The sequence below is a fragment of the Diadema antillarum genome, unplaced genomic scaffold (genome assembly GCF_040938485.1).
Source record: "Diadema antillarum isolate AM-2024a unplaced genomic scaffold, OU_Dant_1.0 scf00000163, whole genome shotgun sequence".
In the NCBI taxonomy this organism is placed as follows: Eukaryota; Metazoa; Echinodermata; class Echinoidea; order Diadematoida; family Diadematidae; genus Diadema; species Diadema antillarum.
Genome location: NW_027271052.1, coordinates 383,063 through 407,407, shown reverse-complemented (window position 1 = coordinate 407,407; position 24,345 = coordinate 383,063). Strand labels below are relative to the sequence as shown.

Here is a 24,345-nt window from a genome sequence, read left to right as displayed (position 1 = left end):
TTATCTCTGGAGTCTGAGTATTGAAGCTGTTAAGGTGGCTGAGAAAACATCACTCTTTCGTTATTCATTTGATTAATTTCTCGAGAGACTACGTCCATGACTCCTGTTTTCATTACCTCGCCAGGTTTCTGAGTCATTAAGCGTTCAGGCAAAGGGGCTCAGAGAGGGGAACAGTCGCGGGAGCAAGTAAATTGGAAAAAGCAACGAAAGAGCACCTCTCTCTCTAAGCGAGTGCCGCAGATAGCATCATTGTCGTCTTTGAAGCGTGCGTGCTTGGCTCTGGTGGTGGTGATAATAGCCTCATTCATCTCACGGATGACCAGTCGCAGACCATTGTACTGGGCATCGTACAGAGACCCCTTGCCTTTCACGTTCATCCAAGAATCCGTGCAGTAGGGTGTTCTTGTGACCCTTTACTTGATACATTCAAAGGTAATTATTGATTTGTATCTTCAAGACCTTTATAGATCTGTACATTATATACTGGTACTGGTTCTAGTTGGTACACATGGTTTGCATTTTGTGTTGTGCAACAACGCATGCTTGGAGGTAAGTGTTAGGTCTTGACTATTTAAAATGCTATAAATATGTGTACATACAAAATGTGTAAGATGGAAACATGTACAGTTAACATAGTATAGTTACCAATCAAAAAGATAATTATGTGTTGCTTAAAGGTTTGCATGGTGAAGTAAATGAGGGAGAAAGGTTTGCAGTAACACCATGTGTATAAATACAGTACATGTACATACAATTTACGTGTTTGCCACAAACCCTTCTCCCTCAAAAAGGTAATTGCAGTGTTCAGCAAAGTGAAAATGATCAAAGTGGATGACTTTTCAAAATTAGTGCATGCAAAATGTCACTTCATAATTACATGCAACATGTACTTTTGCTATTAAATAGCTGATTGTTCTTATTCATTTGTCTGCATGTAGAGAAGATTTCAAAGTAGAACCACCTCGCAATGACTTTAATATCAAAGCAGCCTGCATGAAAATGTCACCTAATTGAATTATTTGGCTAAGAAAGGTCACATGTTATTTGAGAGAAAGTTGCTAGATGTGAGCAGTTTGCTTGTGATTACTAAAATGCTACTGGTCAGTGGCCCCTAATTTGTGACTATTGGTAAAGTTTCGTGGATGAGTCATTACATAAACATACGATTTATATAATGTTTACGTAGGACATCCTATTTTCATGATGAATAGTTTGGGCCCTTTTTTTATGTCCACAGTCAACAAACTTGTGACTTTAGGTCAGGGAAAGCATTTAGAGCTTGAACTGAAAGAACTCTTTCCGGTTTTGAAGGTCACTGTGGATTTGTATTGTTCCCTTCGAACCTACTTGCATTGCCCATAACGTGACTTTTAAAATGACATCCTTTACCTGTGGAGTTTTACTCTATCAAACAGTTTATATGCGATGGTCAGAGAACTTAACAATATACATGTACATTGTAATTGTCAAGTGTCTGCAGCACCACAGGAAATTACTCTCAGTTTGTGGTCACTGAGTGCAATATTTTCTTAAGCAAACTAGTTCGCAATAATGCATCATTTTGCCATGAATTTTGGTATCAATGTAAAATGATCACAGACTTTCTAGAATAAAGGTTCAAAAAGCTGTGTTTTGTCACAAGCAGAAAAACAGAACAAAACAAAACAAAAACAAAAACCAAAGAAGCAGGCAACTGTGACTGCATGATTACAAATTTGATCTGTAGACATTGCAGAGGCATTGCAACTTTTTCTGTGGATCACAAAGCAGTGTGTCAAGAATTTGGTTGCCATTTCATAAACTAGTTTTAATTCAACTGCCTCAAAATGTACATGAATGTACTAGTACTCTCGCATTGATGCCTGTAGTACCAGCATTCTAGAATTGGTAGTGCACAGCAAGAAGAAATTATGCAACATTGATGTCATGAACTGAAAGTGTTTTATATCACCAACATTCTGAGCTTTATCAGATAAATAGATACAGACACATTTGAATGTTGCAAGCATTCACATGTCTGATCGCACAGTATACACTATTGTTGTCAGGCTATCCAGCCATTACATTTTCATTTGAATTGGAGCAGAAGGAAATGTGCATGTCTGTGTGCATTATCATTGTGTGTAGATGGGTTTCTAGGCTTCTTTTTCAATTCTTGTTTTTTGGGGGTTTTTTTTTGTCTTTTGCCCATGTTGAGTGTATGCAGATATCTTGGTTTCTTCCCACTTCAGTGATCATATTGATATTGTGATTGTGTATTCTCATGATACAGTGTACATCTTTGTTGTTTTATTCAATTTCATATATTTTTTAAGCTGATTTGTGTGATTCATGTACAGTACAGCTGTATGTTCCACACATTTTCATGATGTATGAATCCATGTAAAACTGCAGGGTGCCTCTGGAAAGCAGTTTTGTACAACTGAATAGGTCCAACCCTGCAGGATGATATAAAGAAAACAAATGAATAAATTGATAATAGGAATAATAGTTAAATCTATCTTAGGCAACCGAATGGTAGAGCATCAATGTACGGTAATATGTATTATTCAATAGTATGCACACATTGAATGTGATTTATGATTGAAATAATACCTTTGAATAATGCATACCATGATATTTGGCTCAACAGCTCCGGCATGTAGTATGAGTGCATTGACCCGTTGAGGAAGAGTCCTGAGTATACTCAGGCAGGGGTCTGTGGGAAATGTGTGTTGTACATAGCAAAATCAGCCCGTTTTCAACGGGTTAACTTTATGCTGGGTTATACCGCGAGGGAGATTGCTTTAGATTTTGTGCATGTTGTGTTTATGGATTTAAGTTCACCTAGTCATAAATGTTTTTACAACATACAGTACATGAACATGATTGTCAAAGAAATGCTTTGTCAGATGTAGTCCCACTCATTAATTTCTAAGTTTGCATTGTGTCACATTGGTTTGTAGAGAGCATACAGATAAAAACATACCTGTAACCAATTTGCCAGTGCTGTTAACTGCACAAGTACTTCTTCATTATCTTCTCAGAATGTATACAGTGTAAGGGTTGTGCAGCAGCATTACTGAAAATGGACCTATCAGGGAAATCAGGTACAAAAGTTAATGTGTGGGATTTTTTTTTCTCTCCCTCCCCTTGCAATAGATTTACATAGTCAGCATGTTGTGATCTACAGCAGCACCGTGGAGATGGACTAGTTCGCTGTGAATGGCCATGGCTGGCGGAGGATCCTTGTTGGATCTGTGTCTAGCGGAGGCTCAGCTGGGCCAGTACTCGGCCTCCTTCCAGGCTAGGGGAGTGCGGGACCTGGAGGCTCTGGCTAGCATCTCCATGCAGGAATACACCAGCTATGGAGTGACTCCCGCAGAGGATAAGAAGCAGCTCTTTCGGTGAGTTCCAGAGCCACTTAGATACACCAGTTCACTGATTGTAATAATAATAATATTAGTGATGATAATAATAATAATAATAATAATAATAATAATAATAATAATAATAATAATAATAATAATGATAATGATAATAACAATAACAATAATAATAATGATGATAATAATAATAATAATAATAATGATAATAACAATAATAATAATAATGATGATAATAATAATAATAATAATAATAATGATGATGATAATACATACATACATGTAATTTCTATTTTTTTCCTATTTTTGTATTTAAATCTTTGTTTCTGTTGTCTCAAATTGAACTGTTTTCATTTGTAATACAAACTGTATAAACCATGCTGCATATGACTGAAGGACCACACATGGTGTAGGTTCTTCATAACATGCAGCTTGAAGGAAAATCTAGGCCTTGCAAGGGTATGGGGCAAAGAATAACCAATAGTGGGATCTTGAAACAGTGTAAAAGAGAGCTTGATTTAGTTTTAGATGCTCTATTGTTAAACAATACCTACAGCACATGTGGTAATTTTTTTTTACAATTTTTGTGGTGAAATGGTTAATCTCTGTCCTTCAAAGTGCACTGGGAATGTGTTGATTAGAAAGAAATTGACCAGGATTTGCTGGAATTAAAGAGAAATGGAGCCAAGATGTATATTTTCAAGTGTCATATAAATATTGCATTATCACATGGTTGCTCCTAGTCAAGTTTTGAAGATTTTTTAGTTTTAAATTTCTTTTTTTTTTAAAAGAAATATGTTTGGGTAGTCATTTTGACTGTTCTTTGACAACGTGAAGAACCTTTAAGCAATTGCATCTGTCTTCCTTTGTGCAGATTGATACATACACTACGCAATCTTGACCTCAACAAACTGTCAGACATGAAAAGCGACAACACGCCTCGACTTGATGACGTGGAAAACTGTGAGGTGCCAGATAGCTCACAGGGGGACATCAGTCACCTGGAGAACAAAAAGGCAGTGAAAAATCACCACAATAAAGCTTTCCAATCATCCAGAAATCTTCCTGTGGTCAATTCTCCATCAGAGAGGGGTGAAGAAAAGAGGGAACATCCCAGGATGTTAAAGGACACCCCAAGAAACAGTGTCCTGAATAGAACGTTTGACATGGATGATGACTCCGATAAAGAAAAGAGTGAGCAGTCAGATGTTGAAGTTAATGTCTACAACCAGGATGAGGGTGATGGTGGTAACCACGGTGATGATGCTAACCGTGGTGATGATGCTGATGCTGAAGTACACATTGTCGAGCACGAGAGGACTGGGTACAACTACGGGGTTCCCTCCGCATCACCTGCAACACAGAGCAGACTGAAATCGGCCGCGAAATCCACGCCGAGCAATGCCTCGCGCGCAGGAGGGACCGGATTTGAAGAGAGGATCCGGGTGTGCGTGCGCAAGAGACCCATGAGCCGTAAGGAGTGGAAGGGCGGGGAGGGAGAGGCAGTCACAACAGAGGGACAGACGACCGTGTTGGTAAAGGAGCGGAAGCTGGCAGTCGATCTCACAAAAGTGATCCAAGTGGTGAGTATACAGTTCAATTTGCAGATGTAAGGCAGTACTTACCACATAAAGAAGATCTTTTTTTAGATTCATTTTATAAATTTCCTTTCATGTCCTATCATATGACACTTTCATAAAATATATATTCAAAAAGGGAAATACAAAATGAATTGCAATGACAATATGCACATGCACTGTCTTGGTGTTGGACAAACATGCTAATGAAAGCGTAGGGTATGTGTTAGAAAGGTTTGTCTTGAGGCATGTGAAAGATACCCGAAGGATTTTAAAGAAAATATTGTACCTTGTAATGAAAAATGTAATAAACTGCAAATCACATTTCAGTGCATTTGTGGTTTGAGTAAGACGCAGAATGTCATTATACCAGAAAAAGTTCTGAAGTCAAGTGAATGTGACGCATATCATTTTACAAGATGTCATCATTGTCAGCAGACAAATATGAGCAGGCTGTTGCCTTCAATACTTCTAGAATTGCCTTCAATACTCGTAGAAAGATTTTGAACATTTATGGAAATAGGTACAAAATAGGTACAATTTTTTTTCATTTATGCTTGCTCAGGGTTGTTTTTTTTTTGTCCAGAGAATACCAAATTTGGAAATACACAATGCAAGAAAATGAAAATTAAATTTCTGACACTTTTTTATGGCAGTCTATGAAAATATTGAAGGTAATCATGTTATCTAGCAGAAAAAAAAAAGACAAGAAAAATGATGGGACACAAGAAATGCAGTGCTCGTAAATGTGAGTTATATTTCAGCAATTCATGATAGATGCATAAACCTGACTTTTTTGCAAATCTATCCTTTGAATGTAATGTACACAGCAGTGTGTTTACTCTTTATGGTACACGTAATGTTCATATTCAAAAGAATTGTAATTCTTATTCTTTGTACACACTAGTGTTGTGTTATTTACTTTTGGTCACTATATGTTACATATTTTCCCAATATCATGACATGTTATTATGTTTTAGTGTAAGTGAATATATTCAAATTCATCGCTTGTAGCTTCAGGGATATTTGTGATCTCATTATATGCTGGTTCCACCCAGTGCTATTTATTCAGTTTGTGTATTGCTAATAAATGATTCATTTGCAGGTTCATAGCTGGAACGGGATATGTCATAATGATGAATTGCACAAAGTATATCAAGTGCAAACATAAAATTTTAGGATATATTTACAGGGTCATTAGTAAGCCGAAAGACTGGTAGTTACAAAAATACTCATGATTTAGGTGAGCCAGGCTCTTTGTAGAAAATACAGGTCTACTGCACAATATATTGGAACGTTCAGTACTGTCCAGTATTGTTTCTTTTTATCTCAGTATTAGTTGAATTATAAGGGGCTATTGGTAGAAACACAGAAGGTAATGATAAATGAGGGACACAGGAAAATCTTATGCCACATTTTCAAATATTTGACAGGCTTTAGAATCTCAACATTGACACAAAGCATGGGTGAATGAGCAGAAGAGTATTATTTAAGAACTTACTATTCTACATGTCCAACCCCCACCCCTCCCCCCCCCCCCCCCCCCCCCCCCCCGGAAAAAAAAATGCTGGTAATATAAATAATGTGATAATTTATATGTTTCTTTGCAGCACAAGTACCATTTTGATGAGGTCTTTCATGAGGCCTGCAGCAATGAAGAGGTGTATGAAAGAACAGCCAAACCACTAGTCAGTGCCATCTTCAACAAGTAAGTACAAAGTTGGATAGTTTGCATTGAACAGACATTTATGAAATAAATTAATAAATAAATAGATAATTTTAGTGCCTCTTGTAATTTGATCAGGTGATTCAGTGTTATTGCATAACAATGAAAAGTCCACAAGTGTGTCCATTATTTATGTTGTAACACTATCATTCATACACTGCCAAATGTCAGTCACTACTAAGTGGCACATCTAATGCATTTCTAATTTATCTGCATCATACCATTCTGTGTGAGATTTTTTGTGCATATTGATGTAGTCTTTGTCATGTTGAATGTATATGTCTTGCATGCAATGTAGGAATGCCTTGTTCGTTTGTATCCCTTTAATTCTACATGCCAAGCCACAAAGAGCCCAAAATTAGGCAGCCCAAGTGTCACAAGTGTGTGTGAGGCCACGTAGTGTTCTCTAATTGCAGTCATCCTTCAGCAGTTGCGCTGACAAGATGGTAATTGAAGAAATAATGAAATTCAGCAGAATGCCTAGGACTGGACTAAAGACCTTTTTGCATTTATCCACATTAGTGATGCACTCTTACACTAACATTATTTTACTGTAGAGCTTGTTTGTAGATGTTTAAAATGTGTTTATTCCTAGGAGCTGCATTTTGACATTTTCTCAGAAGGCTGATCACATTTTGAATATTACACTCTATGTAGGCTATCTATTGAAATGTACAATCGATGTGCAATTACTTCTGCTTCCACAAATTCTACCAAGTACTACTCTAAAGGCATTTGTACATATTTAGCTAATCTATTGCTTGTCTTGTGAAGTTCATTTTAGTTTTATTTCTGCATTCCATGATATTCGATTCAAAACTGAATTTAAAAACTACTTGCTGTATGAATTATTTTTGTGCATCACTACACAAACTGTGATTGTATTGAAGGCACACTATAACAGTCAACATTATATGTCATATTAAAGTTACGCCGTAACAGAAGGAACAGTCTGAATAATTGTTTTGTTGTGGGGGGGGGGGATAAGTAATGAACACTCCCTTTAAAAAAAACACATCAATAGATTAAAAAAAAAAATCCCCAAGTTATGTTTGTCTTTAGTGGCTTTGTCAGTTATATGGTAGTTACATCAATTACCATATTCTTCGGAGTCAAGAGGGGCCTGAGCTTTCGATCCTAGCAGAATCTTCGTCAGAGGCAATTTTACTCCATTGGCTCGCCTTTATTGGATAAGCAGTTTTCAGCACCTTTTTTTGCTACCATATTCTTTGGTGGAAAGATATTTTCTTAATTGGGATCATGTAGTTTTTGATAATGTAGTTTGAATATGACTACAGTGTCTAATTTTGAAATTCTATTCTAAAATCCTTGACTTCAAACTATACTTATAATCCACTAGAGAGGTTATTACGTATGTAGATCAAGATTGTTACTTTTCATCAAAACTGAAGTCTGTGACCTGCAAGTTTTCAACAAGTCTAAAATGTAGGTAAAATTGTAAAATTTCTGTGTGTGGACACTCTAAAAATGTGCAACACACTGGCAGAGTAGATGACGCAGTATGTCTCTCTGACACCCCTCATGATTATACATCTTGTGCCACAGAGGAGAATGCTTATAATGCATTTATTCTCTGCAATCCATCCAGATACATTCTTTACAATTAACTCATCTAAAACCAGGAAAAATCATGGCATGTGCTTGCAAACATACCGCCCTAGGGGCAACATCGACAAATTTGCATTTGCCCAGAGATCCATACCTGAGTGGAACAAACTTCCAAGCTCTGTAGTTTGTGCAGTCTCACCTGAACAGTTCAAGGAACTCTTAATGACCCACCTTAAAATCACACCTTGTGATCAAGCCCACACCCCTCCTCTTATCGTGCACACAAGTCATATTCATCTTCGTGATAGGCTGCACTATATAGCCCTTTGAAGATTAAAGAAGAAGAAGAGGAAGAAGAAGAAGAAGAAATGCAAAGAAAGGAAGCAAAAATATGAACACTCTGAAAGCTGACATTACTTGATGATCTCTCGTGCACCCAAATGTGTCTCTTTGTAAAGTCTTACTCCTAATCCGGCTTTAGCTTCAAAGCTTAAAGAGTCCTTGATGTTTAAAGTACCTTCCCGTGAGATTATCTCTTCACACAAGAGTGAAAGCATTGAATAAGCCAAGACAGTGGCTGCATCATGCTTGCTGATGGACACTTTCTGTAAATCCCCACAAATCCCTTTGTGCTGCCTGCTTGTAGACTATTTGATGCTAATGTCACCATGGAAGGCACCAGTAATCTGGCCATGCCTCATTGAAAGGAGCATTGATGGATGAGACTGTCATGCCTTGTTGCTACATTAACGCACACTCTCTCTTTTGAAGCCATTCCAAGTCTGTCAAGTTTTGATAGATACATGTGTGATTTTAAATCCTTGAATTCAGACAGGGGGATATTTACATAATTGGTCTTAGAGGTTGATGAGTCAGTATTTACAGATACACTAGATAAAAGAACCTTTTTATCGATGAAAATTGCAAATAGTCTTCGATTTTTGTTTGTTTTGTTCAATGTTTTTGTTTGTTTGCGTGTGTGTGTGTTTGTATGTGTGGCTTTGGCTTTGGCTTTGAGACATACTAGAAATGTATATGGTTTTTGATATGGTAAAACCATTTAGTATTTTGTGCTTTTCCCATCCAAGCACATCTTATTGGATACCCGTAATCATATTAGCTAAAATTGTCTTGATACAAATTCATCGACTTACAGCTTTTTAAAAAAAAGAAGATTTTTAAAATTATTATAACAGTTGCATCATCTTGTTCTTTGATACCTATGGTACATCATACATGTACTTCCTATTTAGCTAAAGTCATTTCCATTAATTTTGCTATTTGATTTTATATTTGAGCCCAATTTGGCCTGTTGCTTTTTACATTGTTCTTCCTTCAGGAGTTATAAACTGTAAATATAATACTGTGCAATTCCATTGCATGTGTATGACGATACACATGCTGCAACTGCTGCGTGGAACCCTGTAGAGTACCTCCTTCGTTAAAATGCAGGGCTAGATATAGATTTGATATACAATGTAGACTGAGCACAAGCAATAAAGTCCCATTTGTTGTACACTCGGTTATTCATTAGAGCGTATTGTGCTGATGCCCAGTATGTAGTACACATAGTTGCTTGCGAAGGACCACTTAGATTGGCTATGCATGATTTCAGCTGCGCTAATTAAGGAATAGTGAGTAGTGAATTTGTGGCTCTGTACGTAGCTGTGTCTGGCAAGTGAGTCATTGTGATGTGTTCCGACTTTAATAGGCAGTTCATCACGCATTCTGCTGGCATCCTCTTCCCTGTCTGGCTGTCTCTACAGTGTCACATTCTCAAACCCCTAGAGGGCAGTCTTTCCTCATATTGGTTTTTTTGTTTTTGTTTTGTTTTTGTTTTGTTTTGTTTTTTGTGTGTGTGCATATGTGTGTGTGTGTTTTTTTTGTTTGTTTGTTTTTTTAATCTGTCTATCCCCCTCTCTGTTTCTATTTCTCTATCTTCATTTTTTTTTCTCTGTCTGTCGCTTGATTTTTTATTGATGTAATTTTTTTAGAGTTGACATGAGATATATCATCCTTCCATCTGTTCATCATGTTCTCCCATAAAAACCTGCTTACCATCACCTCTTCTTTTTTTTCCTGTGTATAAGCAGGATTGTTGTAGTTGTGGCACCTCAATTTTTGAATATTTAATATCCTTCAACATCTATTTGTAACATTGCATAATGCATGCATGCTGCAATTTAAAGCACCATAAGGACACATGGGTAGAAGTGAAATGGCCCCACAAATCTTATTGAGGTATTTTAAATTAGTCTAGGGAGGGTAGTTTCACTATGATTTTGTTCTAAATGATTATTAGGTCACATAGAAAGAGTAGCTATGGCGTGTACCATACAAGCCCTACTTACAGTATGCATGTGTTCTATGTACATGCTTCTATTCCCTTTTTTTTTAATGCTGGGGCTGCCACCTGAATGCATTCGGAAACAGTCACAAATCTACACCATTATATATGCAGAAGCTACATCGTACAGTGCATACTTCTAAAATAATATGGCAACCACAAAGAGTTACCAACTTTATAACCCATGTAGCTGTAATTTGGTCATTGAACAGTATTTGCCACTTTTTCATACGTCTGTATCCTATCCCTCACAACATGCTTCTTTATTCAAAGCATTAAAGATGATTGTTGAAATTGTATAATTGTTATATACACCTGGGGGGCATTTCATGAAGCATTTTGGTCGGATATTTTTCTGACAAACTGTTACAAGCTATCAAAATCCTTGCATCTGATTGGCTGAGAGCCCATTTTGTCCGACAACTTGTCGGACAAAATGCTTCATGAAATGCCCCCCTGGTGTATATTTTGTAGTGTTTTTTATCATTAGGTATTTTCACAAGACAACTTATATTAGCACAATAAAAACCCAAGAAAATATTGCCTTTTGTAATAGCAACACAAATGAGTTCTACATCTTCTTCCAAGGTTAAAAATCACTAGCTTTTCTTCTAAATAGGGGAAATACTTTGTTTTGCATTCTTTTACTGTGGTTCTTATCACAATTCAACAACTCATGAAATTGTCCTACAAGTCCTTATTCAGTAGATATATCCGTGGCATACTGTGTAGAATGTGCATTCAGATGTTGACAAAATCTGGTGTTGGTGAATGCTCTCCCTATAGGTGCAATGCAACGTGTTTCGCCTACGGTCAGACCGGCGCCGGGAAGACGCACACTCTCCTCGGAGGTCACGGCAAGGTCAAGGGCCTCTACCTCCTGGCAGCGGAAGATATCTTCCGAGCCATCAGGTCATCACTAGAGGGCGCTGTCTTGGTCGTCTACATTAGCTACTTTGAGATTTACTGTGGACAGCTCTTTGATCTGCTCAATAACAGGGAGAGGTGAGCCAGTGAAAAAAAAAAAAAAATGATGATTGTGTTTTTCTGCTCCTTCTCTGACTAAAACCTACAAAGATAGGGTTCGTGAAAAATACTGAAATGAAATGTAAACTGTAGACTAGACGGATGGCCTTTTCTTCTGTAAAGCAGAGACTCCATTACATCAATTGAAATATATTGTGGTTGCATACGTTTCATGACTGTTTGACACTTGTCACAAACTTTAGAATGAGCAGATTGTTATCCAAGCTGTGTGAAGGTTCATTATATATCACATGTACTTCATATACTTAGTGAAGCTAAGAGTCTTATACTAGTATAGCTTGCCATTGTGAAATGTAATTCAGTGGAAATTTTTTGTTCTTTTTTTCAAAGATTAACATTGTGTTTGTTTTTAAAATTTGTCAGATTACCAAGAATTTCACTTTGCCATGCAGGTTACATGCCAGAGAAAATGCTCATCATAAAGTCTGTATCACGGGTCTGAATGAAGTCAGAGTCAATGGACCACAGTCATTGATACAGGTATGTCCTGTAATTTTAATATGTCAATAGCATAATGGAGCTCCTCCCACTACGCAAAGCATGCATCAAGCCACACTCGTTTGATTGCAAACATTGATCCTATGACATTCTCTGTTGATGCCGGTTAATTCATGCAATGTAAAGGGCTTTTTACACTTGTAAAATTTTGCTTAGCCCCGGACCAACGGTGGGGCTAAGGGGGGGCCTTAGCCCCACCGTTGGTACGGGACTATCCTTAGCCCACTTTCTGTTTACACTCGTTTTTGCCAAAGTGGGCTAGCCCCACCGATAGTACGGTACTATCTGGCCCTGCAAAATAGCAGGGGTTAGCACCGCAATTGCGGTGCCAAGCAAGTGAGTGTAAACAGAACGAAAAAATAATCCTGGGCTAAGCGACGGAGACGAAGTCCGACCCTCACTGACCAATCAGAAACGAGGTATAAAATTGTGATTTGTAACTTTCAATGTATACCTGCAATTATCTAAAGGGATAATTGACCTTGTTATGTATAAGCATTTTCTCGAATAAAGAAATCATTCAATCGAAACCATGGCACCTCCATGTTTGAAGATTGGGTTCATGTTTTTCAGTTCCATGAAAAATGAAAAAAAAAGTACAACATTGATGTGAACCTCTTTTTTGTTACTTTACTCCCCCGGATACATAAATACGGTGTTATTTTCGCGACATTAAACTTTCGTGACTTACAGCCGACGGTCTTTTTCGCAGGCATGAAAATAAGTCCGCGAATTGCCACTGGCATCAAATGCATTGTTTAGAATCGCGCGCATTTTGCTTTCGCGAATATTAGCTCCTCGCGAATTTGCGAAGTTTCATGTCCGCGAAATTTTCTGCAAAATGAAATTCAGCATTCAAACCATGAAAAAAATACAGGGGGCTCCTACACAAATATCAATGAGTAGATCCTGAGGGGACATCTCTTCAAATGTGGTGCTTTTATCTGCCGTGTAACGTTAATATCAAAATTTGACGTTAAAGCGACCTGACTACATTTCACACAAGACAGAATTAGAACAATGGACAGTGGTGCTACCAAATTTTCAGTTTTACGCGCAAATGGTGAATTAAGTTGTTGAGAGTGAATTCTTTAGACTTTTGTCGCTCTGGTTTCGAAAAACAAAGTTCATAACCCAAACATCCTTATTTTTCCTTTCATGTGAGACCTCATGCGTCAAATATGAATATCGCAAGCTCAAAAAAAAGTTTCATGAAAACATGCTTCATTCCTACCGATTCTACGGAAAATACAAAAAGCAATCATTCGGCTCTCCGGATTTAGCACTAGACAATGGGTCATCTGCGCAATGAAAGAGTAATTTACACAAAACAACAAGTGAATAATGTTGAGAGGTATTTACAGAGAATGATGCATGGAACGGAAAACTCCTTGTTGTTAAAAATATTCAGAATAAGCTATGAGACTTAAATCCAATAACTGAAGACTAATGTCGTGAATATTCTCAGGCTGCATGGAGTCCGATTTCTATGGGAAATCAACAATGGTACGGTACACATTTGATGATTTTGTACATCAAACTTATCTCACTGGTTTAATTCCTCACTATTTTTTTTCTCAAGCGTGGTTCATCCTTCATCACTTACAGAGTTTTGAAGTTTTTGAAAGTGGAGGCGAAGCAGAAAGAGAGGGGATATCACCTTTTTTTTATCACTGAACTTGCACTTCTAACATTCTAAAAGTACAAGCACTGGGCAGAAAATCGTCTTTTTGGAGGGACTCGGAAGGCTTTTTCGGTTGGTTACCCCCCCCCCCCCCCCTTTAAAAAAAAAAAAAAAAACACCCTTTGCTTTGTGGTTAGCTGCACGGTCAGGCGAGCTCATGACCATGTGCTAATTAACAACCCTATTCAAACCGAACCGTCTGTAATATTCCCACTAATCCCCCCCCCCCCCTTCCCATATGTTTTTGTGAATTGATTGAAGCATGCATCCCGTTGTTATCTCCCAAGTCGGGCAGGCGTCGGGAGAGCTACATGGCTCTTCCTTTACTTTCCATCTATCTGCAAAAAAAAAATTAAGCATATTTTCAAATTAAGTTTTATCGAATAGATCATTTTTTTTTCACTCATAGTATGTCATATGAAAGTGAAAAAAAAGAAATGAATGTTAAAGGCATTATTTACCATTTGCAGATCAAACAAAAACCCAGCTTTAGTGCTTCAAAATAGTTCTAAAATGTGAGTTAGGAATAGAAACTACCAATGTAACAAATTTAATCATGATAGTCAATGTTGAGTATTGTTAACTATACAAAATGTAAACAATAGTTATAATAAAATTATTTCTAGACTTAACCGTCTACAGTTATGGCTAAGTTAGAAAAATAGTGATATCCCCTTATATTATAGGTTTATTGTCAAATTGTTATATGGTGAGAAGTTTTGTGATACAATATTGACCTATATACACATATACGTCAAATGTGATAACTCGATCATTTTTAAGTCACTATACTTGCAATCGTAAACAATACCTTTAATTTTATTTTTTGAAAAGATTGTCGAAAAGGCCTGTAAAACTCACTCAAAGTCTTTGTTTCACCTTGTTTTTGGATATCTCAGCCATTTCAAAACCGATTTTCATGAAGTAAACTTTTGATACCCCTTAGAATTGCATGCTCTTTGACATCTCATAGAGTGGTTTCTGAACATCTCACAAAACTTTAAAAGCTAAATCCTCACCTCAACCAGAACTGTACACACCCTTTAAACAAGTGGGGCCGTTTCAAGCAAAAACATGTATCAAATTGCACCATTTACAACATCAAAAAAACAACATCAAAATGCAAAAAGTTCTCATCGTGGGAGGGGGACACCCCCTCCCACACCCTCCCCCTCTCACTCCCTCCGCTCGGGCTCGGTCGCTTCGCTCCCTCGCATGGTAACCGCCGCCCCCCCCCCCCCCCCCCCCCGGGCCGGGCAGCAGGTATGATTAAAATTTGCAAACAGAGATCGGTTCATTGTAGGCTTATATATCTAATTGCTTTAAACGCCGACTCTTGTTTAGAATTTGAGAAAATGATCATGTAACATCTCACCCTTGTAACAACTAGACCGGGCCTCCCCTACTCCCAGTCTGTAGTGAAGTTTGCCTTGTCTTTGCATAGATCAAGATACAGCTGAATAATGCAATAATAATTTCTGATCTGCTATCAAGTATTCGTTAACCTATATCGAATGTAGTTGCTCACGCAGGTACATTTGTGTGTGCTGTTGTGAGAAAGATAACACAGCCCCTTCTAGTAGTAGTGACTGACTTGAAATCGCCCATTGTCTCACTTGTTTATCACAGTATTGTCATGTATCATTCATAAACTATTTTTCTAAACTGATGTGTGTGCGCACGTCTGTGTTTGACTGGGGGGTGGGGGGGGGGAGGCTTCAGGCGAAGTGTTCGTAGTTGTGTAGGTAGCACCCCTGTAGAGCCCACTAATGTCAAAATCGCCCACTAATGTCAAAACAACCACTAATGTCATAACACGTCGACGACAAATGTCAAAATCGGATCAACCACTAATGTCATTACACGTCGACGACAAATGTCAAAATTTCCATTTTTACTGCAAATGTCAAAACACGTCGACGACAAATGTCAAAATCGAATTAACCACTAATGACATAACACGTCGACGACAAAATGTCAAAATTTCCCAATTTTCTGTAAAAATGTAATGACGCGTCACAAGGGCGGATCGAGGAATTCCATAAAGTGGAGGCGCCTTTACAAAATCAAAGGCTGGCGCGACCCTCGCCCCCCCCCCCCCCATTTTCTTATTTTCATTTCTGCTGTGTTTACAAAATAAAGAGAAGGGGGCACTAAAGGAGAATGTGCCCCCTCTAAATCCGCGATTGCGTCAACCACAAATATCAATATTGGATTAACCACAAATGTCATAACACGTCGAGCACAAATGTCATAACGCGACACAGGGGCGGCTTTACAAATTCAAAGGCTGGCGCGACCCCATTTTCTTATTTTTGTTTCTGTTAGTGAGGGTGCACGAGAGAGGGAAGCACCCCCTCTCGATCCATCATTGCGTCAACCACATATGGAAAAACTCACTGCTTGCATTACAGGGGCGGATCCAGGAATTCCGTAAAGGGGAGGCGGCTTTACAAAGTCAAAGACTGGCGCGACCTTCCCCCCTCCCCATTTTCTTGTGTTGACGAAATAAAGAGAGGGGCACTAAAGGGGGATGCGGCCCCTCTCAATCAACAATTGCGTCAACCACAAGTCAAAATCGGGGATTAATCACAAATGCAATAACACGTCGGTCGACGTGTGACATAACGCTTCACAGGGGGGGGGGGGGGATCCAGGAATTCCGTAAAGGGGGGGGGGGCGCCTTTACAAAATCAAAGGCTAGCGCGACACTCCCCCCTCCCCATTTCTTATTTTTGTTTCTGTTGTTTTAACCTAATAATTACAGTGAGGGTGCACCAGAGGGGGATGCGCCCCCTCTCGACCCATCATTGCGTCAACCACAAATATCAAAACTCATTGCTTGCATTACGGGGGCGGATCCAGAAATTTCGTAAAGGGGAGGCGGCTTTACAAAATTAAAGGCTACCGCACCCCCATATTTTTTTATTAATTTATGTTGTTTTAACCCAAAAAAAAAGAAAGAAAAGAAAAGAAAGGGGGCAAAAGAGGGGATGCGCCCCCTCTTGATCCATCATTGCGTCAAGCACAAATGACCAAACTCATTGCTTGCATTACAGGGGCGGATCTAGGAATTCCGTAAAGGGGAGGGGCGCTGAAAAAAAAAAAATCAAAGGTTGGCGTGACCCCCCCCCCCCATTTTCTTATCTTTATTTCTGTTGTTTTAACATACTGTAGTGAGGGGAACCAGAGGGGGAAGCGCCCCCTCTCCATCCATGATTGCGTCAACCACAAATATCAAAACTCATTGCTTGCATTACAGGGGCGGATCCAGGAATTCTGTATAGGGGAGGGGTGCCTTTCCAAAATGAAAGGCTGGCGCGACCCTCCCCCTTTCCTTCTTTTTTATTTCTGTTGTGTTGACGAAATAAAGAAAAGGGGGCACTAAGGAGGGGGGGGGGGGTGCGCCTCCTCTAAATCCGCGATTGCGTCAACCGCAAATGTCAATATTGGATTAACCACTAATGTCATAACACTTTGACCACAAAATGTCATAACGCGTCACAGGGACGAATCCAGGAATTCCGTAAAGGGGGGGGGGGGGCCTTTACAAAATCAAAGGATGGCGCGACCCCCCTTTTCTTATCTTTTTTTCTGTTGGTTTAACCTAATATAGTGAGGGTGCACCAGAGGGGGAAACGCCCCCTCTCGATCCATTGTTGCGTCGTCCACAAATGGGAAAACTCATTGCTTGAAATTATGGGGGCGGGTCCAGGAATTCCGTAAAGGGGAGGGGCGCCTTTACAAAATGAAAGGCTGGCGCGACCCTCCCAAATTTTCTTCTTTTTATTTCTGTTGTGTTGACAAAATAAAGAGAGGGGCACTGAAGGGGGATGCGCCCCCTCATAATCCGCGATTGGGTCAACCAAACGTCAAAATCGGACATAAACCACAAATGTCATAACACGTCGACCACAAATGTCATATCGCGTCACAGGGGCGGATCCAGGAATTCCGTAAAGGGGGGGGGGCGCCTTTACAAAATCAAAGGCTGGCGCGACACTCTGCACCCCCCCCCCCCATTCCTTATTTTTGTTTATGTTGTTTTAACCGAATAATTATAGTGAGGGTGCACCAGAGGAGGATGCGGCCCTCTCGATCCATCATTGCGTCAACCACAAATGACCAAACTCATTGCTTGCATTACAGGGGCGGATCCAGGAATTCCACAAAGGAGGGGGGGGGGCGCCTTTACAAAATGAAAGGCTGGCGCGGCCCTCTCCACTTTTCTTCTTTTTATTTCTGTTGTGTTGACAAAATAAAGACAGGGAGCACTAAGGAGGGGTGCGCCTCCTCTAGATCCGCGATTGCTTCAAACGCAAATGTCAATATTGGATTAACCACAAATTTCATAACATTTCGAACACAAAATAATGTCATAATGCGTCACAGGGGCGGATCCAGTAATTCCATAAAGGGGGGGGGGTTTACACAATCAAAGTCTGGCGAGACCCCCCTTTTCTTATTTTGTTTCTTTTGTTTTAACCTAATATAGTGAGGGTGCACCAGAGGGGGAAGCGCCCCCTCTCAATCCATTGTTGCGTCAACCACAAATGGAAAAACTCATTGCTTGCATTACAGGGGCGTATCCAGGAATTCCGTGAAGGGGAGACGCCTTTACAAAATCAAAGGCTCGCGCGACTCCGCCCCATTTTCTTCTTTTCATTTTCTCTTGTTTTAACAAAAAATAGAGAGGAGGCACCATGGGGGATGCGCCCCTTTCGATCCATGATCGCGTCGACCGCAAATGACCAAACCCATTGCTTGCATTAGAGGGGCGGATCCAGGAATTCTGTAAAGGGGAGGAGCCTTTACAAATTTAAAACCTACCGCACCCCCTATTTTTCATTTCTGTTGTTTTAACAACAACAGAAATGCTTGCTCATTGCTTGTACAGGAGCGGGTCCAGGAATTCCGTAAAGCGTAAAGGGGAGACGTCTTCTCAAAATGAAAGGTTGGCGCAGTCCCCCTCCCCCTTATTAATATCTATTTATTTCTTTTGTTTAAACGACAGTTAAAGCGGCAGTCTTTAATTTTGTAAAGGAGCCTCCACTTTACGGAATTCCCGGTACAGCCCCCTCTAATGCAAACAATGGGTTTTGCCATTAACTTGTGGTTGACGCAGTCGCGGATTTATAGGGGGACACAGTACCCCCTCCCCGACTATATTTTTGTTATGTCACAAATGTACACACTAGTAGTTATGTACACATGTATGATGTACTGTATGTATGGCTGTTTTAATGTGTATGTACACAGGTTGACCAGATTAATGGAGAACATTTTATGTGGTATAGATATAGTACATACAGGCTGACCAGATCAGTGGAGAATTTTCTAGGTGCTATACAATGTAGCTATACAGTACATGCATGTAACAGGAAATACATTATAGCTCACTCAATTTAGAATGATTTCACCCATTCCAGAAGGTTCTGGGAAGTGCTAACATATTTGGCTGAGTGAGGCACTGTCCCTGTAGCCCAATGTGATTGGTAGTTATTCTTGGTAATGATTTTTGTACATAGTTAGGCAGTGAGTCATCCAGGTTTCCTGGAACTTGGACTGGCTAGTAGGTTGGAGAGAGTTATAGAATGTGCTAGAAGGGGGTGAATGGATAGTATATAAGCCAGAGAAATTCTGCAGTAGGCAGAGTACCCAACACCTCTGCTCTGAGAGTTACGTCACTTCTGGCTCTGAAGCGACTTGTTATAGTCAGTCCTGTGTTACCTGCTGACCTGTTATGTTTGTGGAGATACTTGGCCTGGGAGACATTTTTGCCTGCAGAGAATTAATGTGCCCTCATTGGAGATAGACACCATGTTTGTGTCAATGGACATTGCTACGGCAAAGCTGTGATGGGCTCGATTCTTAGCTGAACATTATTAAGTGAATCATTATTCAACGCATCAACTGGACGTGGTCGTCACAACGTTTGGACTCTGCACATTTCGCCATGGACATATATCGTGGATTTTACCCCGGATCTATACCGTGGACTATCGTAACCTGCGCCTCTGGAGTTACGTCGGAGGAATCATTCATCAGTGCGTCAAGGATCATTCGTCTGTGCATCGAACATCGTATTTGGACACTTTCAAAGGATTATTTAATACGTGTAAGTGATTCCACTACCGATTTATAACCGTTTCTATTGATCATTGTTGTATTGATGTGACGCCGATTACCAGTCTGTACCCACAATATCACTGTTAATAAATCGCCTGAACATCAGTTGATTGTTTCTTTTGTGCGATCATTCTCAGAGTGATTTTGGTCGTAACAAAATTGGGGGCTTGTCCGGGAAGTGAATTTTAAGCCAAAACTTAGAATTTGGAATGTTCCGGAAGCCAGAATATTGGTACAGACATAATACCAGTTGTGTTGGTTGTTCAATTGTATATTGTGTGTAATACATTGTGACAATGTCAATCAGTACAATGGATGTTCCGGCATTTGTTCAGAGGACAGATTTGTCCCTCAAAGATTTGCAAAGGTTACGCAAATGTGATTTGACTGTTATTGCACAGCATTTGAATGTTGATGTTCCACAAGGTGCAAGAAAGGCAGAGATTCTTGACTTAGTAGCTGGTCACATGGAGCTCAAAGAAGAAATCGACATTCCAGATCAAGCTCAAATTTCTGATCAGACACGGCTTGAGCTTGCTCGATTGGAACTAGAGAAAGAAAAGATGAGATTAGAAATGGAAAGAGAGAGGGATAGAGAACGAAGGGAAGTGGAGAAAGAAATTGAAATGAAGAAACTTGAGCAACAACTGAAATTGCGTGAGATGGAATTGGCTCATGCACAGACTGTAAGAACTCATGAAAGGGCTCCCTTTGAATTTGATTTGGCCAAGAACATTCGATTGGTGCCAAAATTTGAAGAAAACAGAGTTGATGCATACTTTGTGTCATTTGAGAAGGTGGCTGACAGTTTGAACTGGCCACAGGAATTTTGGCCCATGCTTCTTCAAAGTGTGTTTGTCGGCAAAGCAGCCGACGTGTACTCATCTCTCTCAAAAGAGCAATCACGTGACTATGCTACAGTCAAGAAAGCAGTGTTGAATGCTTATGAGTTGGTGCCAGAGGCGTACAGACACAAGTTCAGAAATTCGTACCGCAAACCAGGCCAGACACATGTTGAGTTTGCTCGTGAAAAAGAAATGATGTTTGATAGGTGGTACAGATCCCTGAAAGTGGATCAGGACTTTGATAACCTACGTGAGGTTGTTCTCTTGGAAGAATTCAAAAAGAGTGTTGCTTTCAGTGTGAGGTCACATTTGGATGATCACAAAGTGACAAGTTTGCATAAAGCAGCCTTGATGGCTGATGAGTATGAGCTGACCCACAGAAATGACAACAGACCACCTTTCAGGAATTTCTCTGGAATCAAGAGAGACAAAAATCAGTCGAGCAATCCAAAGAATGCTGGTCCTGAAAAAGGCACGAGTTCTGAAACTTCATCGGCACCAAAGCCTCAATCTGACAAAGGGTCCAGTACAAGTGCAAATGTCATCAAATGTTTTCACTGTAACAAGACAGGGCATGTAAAGTCACAGTGTTGGAAGTTGCAAAACAAAACAAAGAAGGACTTGGGATTTGTCATGTCAAAGAGTGTCCTACCCGAAAACAGTGTCCCGTTCAGTGAAACACAGGCCATTGAAAGTCAATCTCCCAAATTCAAAGATAGGCTGAAGCAGGTGGATGAGAGCTATCGTAGCTTTTTGTTTGATGGTGAGGTGACCCCATGTACTTCTGGTGAGGCAGGTAAGCCAGTGGTTATCCTGAGGGATACGGGGGCCTCTCAGTCGTTGATGGTGGATGGTGGTATGACTTTTCCACCAGATAGTGCAGTGAATGCAAAAGTCTTGATTCAGACTGTTGATGGCAGTTATATGTCAGTGCCACTGTATAGAGTGGATTTGAAGTGTGACCTAGTTTCTGGTCCTGTTACTGTTCGAGTTGTTCCTGAGTTGCCTATGGCAGGCATTGATTTCCTGTTGGGGAATGACTTGGCTGGGGACAGGGTGGTTGCGTCTCCAGTTGTTTCGGATAAGCCAGTGGTGGTTGCTGAAACTGAGCAGTTGCAGGAGGAGTTTCCTGGGATTTTCCCAGATTGTGTTGTGACTAGGTCTCAGGCTCGTAGAGCTGTTCAAGATGATGCGGATTCTGTTGATGTGGAGGAGAATTCCGGTGTTTGGTTGGCAGAAACCTTTTTCAAGGATTTGAATGATGGGGTTGCTGTATTAGGCTCCAAGGCTAACAGCGATGGGCTGTCTAGCAAGTCTTCCTTGGTTGAAGCACAGCAGGCAGACTATGAGTTGAAAGGCTTGTCTCAGACGGCGTGTTCTGAGGCTGAGGCTGAAAAGGTCCCTGAGTGCTATTATGTCAAAGATGGCATTTTGATGAGGAAGTGGAGACCTCCCCATAGGCCAGCTGATGAGGATTGGACGGTGGTCCGTCAAGTTGTTGTCCCTCCTAGTTACCGCGGTGAGATCTTGAGGATTGCTCACGAGTTACCAGTTGGCGGCCATTTAGGCGTCAGAAAGACAAAGGATCGGATCATGAGGCATTTCTATTGGCCGGGGTTGAATGTGGATGTGGCTGAGTTTTGCAAGACTTGTCACACATGTCAGGTGGCTGGTAAACCACAGCATTCGGTGAAGCCGGCGCCATTGATTCCGATACCTGCGTTTGAAGAACCATTCAGTCGGGTTCTAGTTGACTGTGTTGGACCTTTGCCTAGGACTAGGTCAGGTCACAAGTACCTCTTGACAATCATGGATATGTCTACACGGTTTCCAGAGGCTATCCCATTGCGAAATATCACTGCTAAGACTGTGGTAGATGCTCTAGTGCAGTTTTTCACTAGGTACGGGTTGCCCAAGGAAGTGCAGTCTGACCAAGGGTCAAATTTCATGTCAGGCATATTTCAAGAGGTGATGTATCGTTTGGGTGTGAAGCAGCTGAAGTCGTCAGCTTATCATCCCCAGTCCCAAGGTGCGTTGGAGCGCTACCACCAGACCCTAAAGACAATGATTAGGGCATTTTGTGAGGAGTATCCCGAGGATTGGGATAAGGGCATCCCTTTCCTGCTGTTTGCAACGAGAGACTCCCCAAATGAGTCGACGGGTTTCAGCCCATTTGAGTTGGTGTACGGTCATGAAGTCAGGGGCCCACTGAAGCTCATCAAAGAGAAATTCATGACTGAGGATGATGAGGTCCACCTACTTGACTATGTGTCAAAGTTTCGTGAAAGGCTTTCAAAGGCTTGTGAGGTAGCTAGGGAACACTTGAAAGTGTCACAAGACTCCATGAAGAGAAAGGCAGACAAAAATGCCAAAGCCCGAACTTTCAACCCAGGTGACAAAGTTCTTGTACTGCTGCCCATACAAGGTGAACCACTGAAAGCCAAGTTCAGTGGCCCGTACTGTGTCAAAAAGAAACTTAATGATGTGAACTATGTGATCAGTACGCCAGACAGACGAAAAGATCAGAGGGTGTGTCATGTAAACATGCTGAAAGAGTACTATGAGAGAAAGGCTAGTCAGCCGGTAGGCGTAGCTCAGGTGGTAGAAGAGGAAGTAGAGGAAGAAGGGGAAGCTCAAGATGAGCATGGAAGTGAGCCCTCTAGTGCCAGGTTGTCTAACTCAGAGATGTTAGGGAAAGTAGATGAGGCACTGAACTACCTACCTGAAAATCAGAGGAAAGATGTGACTAGTCTATTACATGAGTACAAAGAACTGTGTAAAGACAAACCAGGCTGCACCCCTCTGGCTGTACATGATGTTGATGTAGGAGATGCTGACCCTATCAAGCAGAACCCTTACAGACTAAACCCAAGCAAACTGCAAAAAGTAAGGGAAGAGGTTCAATACATGCTAGACAATGACATAATAGAACCTAGTAAAAGCAGTTGGAGCTCCCCAATCGTCATGGTGCCCAAAGCGGATGGGTCTCAAAGATTCTGTATAGATTACAGAAAGGTGAATGCCGTGACGAAAACAGACTCTTTCCCTATTCCCAGACTAGAAGACTGCATTGACAGGGTCGGAAATTCTGCATATGTCAGTAAAATAGACCTTCTAAAGGGATACTGGCAGGTGCCCTTGACCGACAAAGCCAGAGAGATTTCCGCCTTTGCTACACCAGATGGCTTGTTCCAATGCAAAGTAATGCCATTCGGCATGAAAAATGCTCCGGCCACCTTCCAACGGCTGACAAACCAAATCATTGCTGGACTTGACAATTGTGTAGTATACATTGATGACATCCTAGTGTACAGTGACACGTGGGAGGAGCACATTACACACTTGCGGCAACTTTTCGATCGACTCAAGGAGGCCGGATTGGTGATTAATCTGGCAAAGAGTGAATTTGCAAAGGCCAAAGTAGTGTATCTCGGGCATGTAGTCGGTCAGGGACAAGTATTGCCAAGAGAAGCAAAGGTAGAGGCTATACTAGGCTTTCCCATCCCCCAATCCAAGAAGGAGTTGCTCAGATTTCTGGGCATGGCTGGTTTCTACAGG

At 40.5% G+C, this 24,345-nt stretch overlaps 1 protein-coding gene across 1 annotated transcript in view; it reads left to right on the top strand.

Moving 5' to 3' along the window:
• The first annotated feature begins 3,148 nt into the window (after positions 1-3,148).
• Positions 3,149-24,345, top strand: part of LOC139722325 (kinesin-like protein KIF24) — a 28,695-nt gene continuing 7,498 nt past the window's right edge. The window contains exons 1-4 of the mRNA XM_071633635.1: positions 3,149-3,386; positions 4,240-4,948; positions 6,553-6,650; positions 11,371-11,589. Coding sequence (XP_071489736.1) covers positions 3,205-3,386; positions 4,240-4,948; positions 6,553-6,650; positions 11,371-11,589 — 1,208 coding nt within the window. The 5' untranslated portion in view covers positions 3,149-3,204. The remainder of the gene's footprint in view (positions 3,387-4,239; positions 4,949-6,552; positions 6,651-11,370; positions 11,590-24,345) is intronic.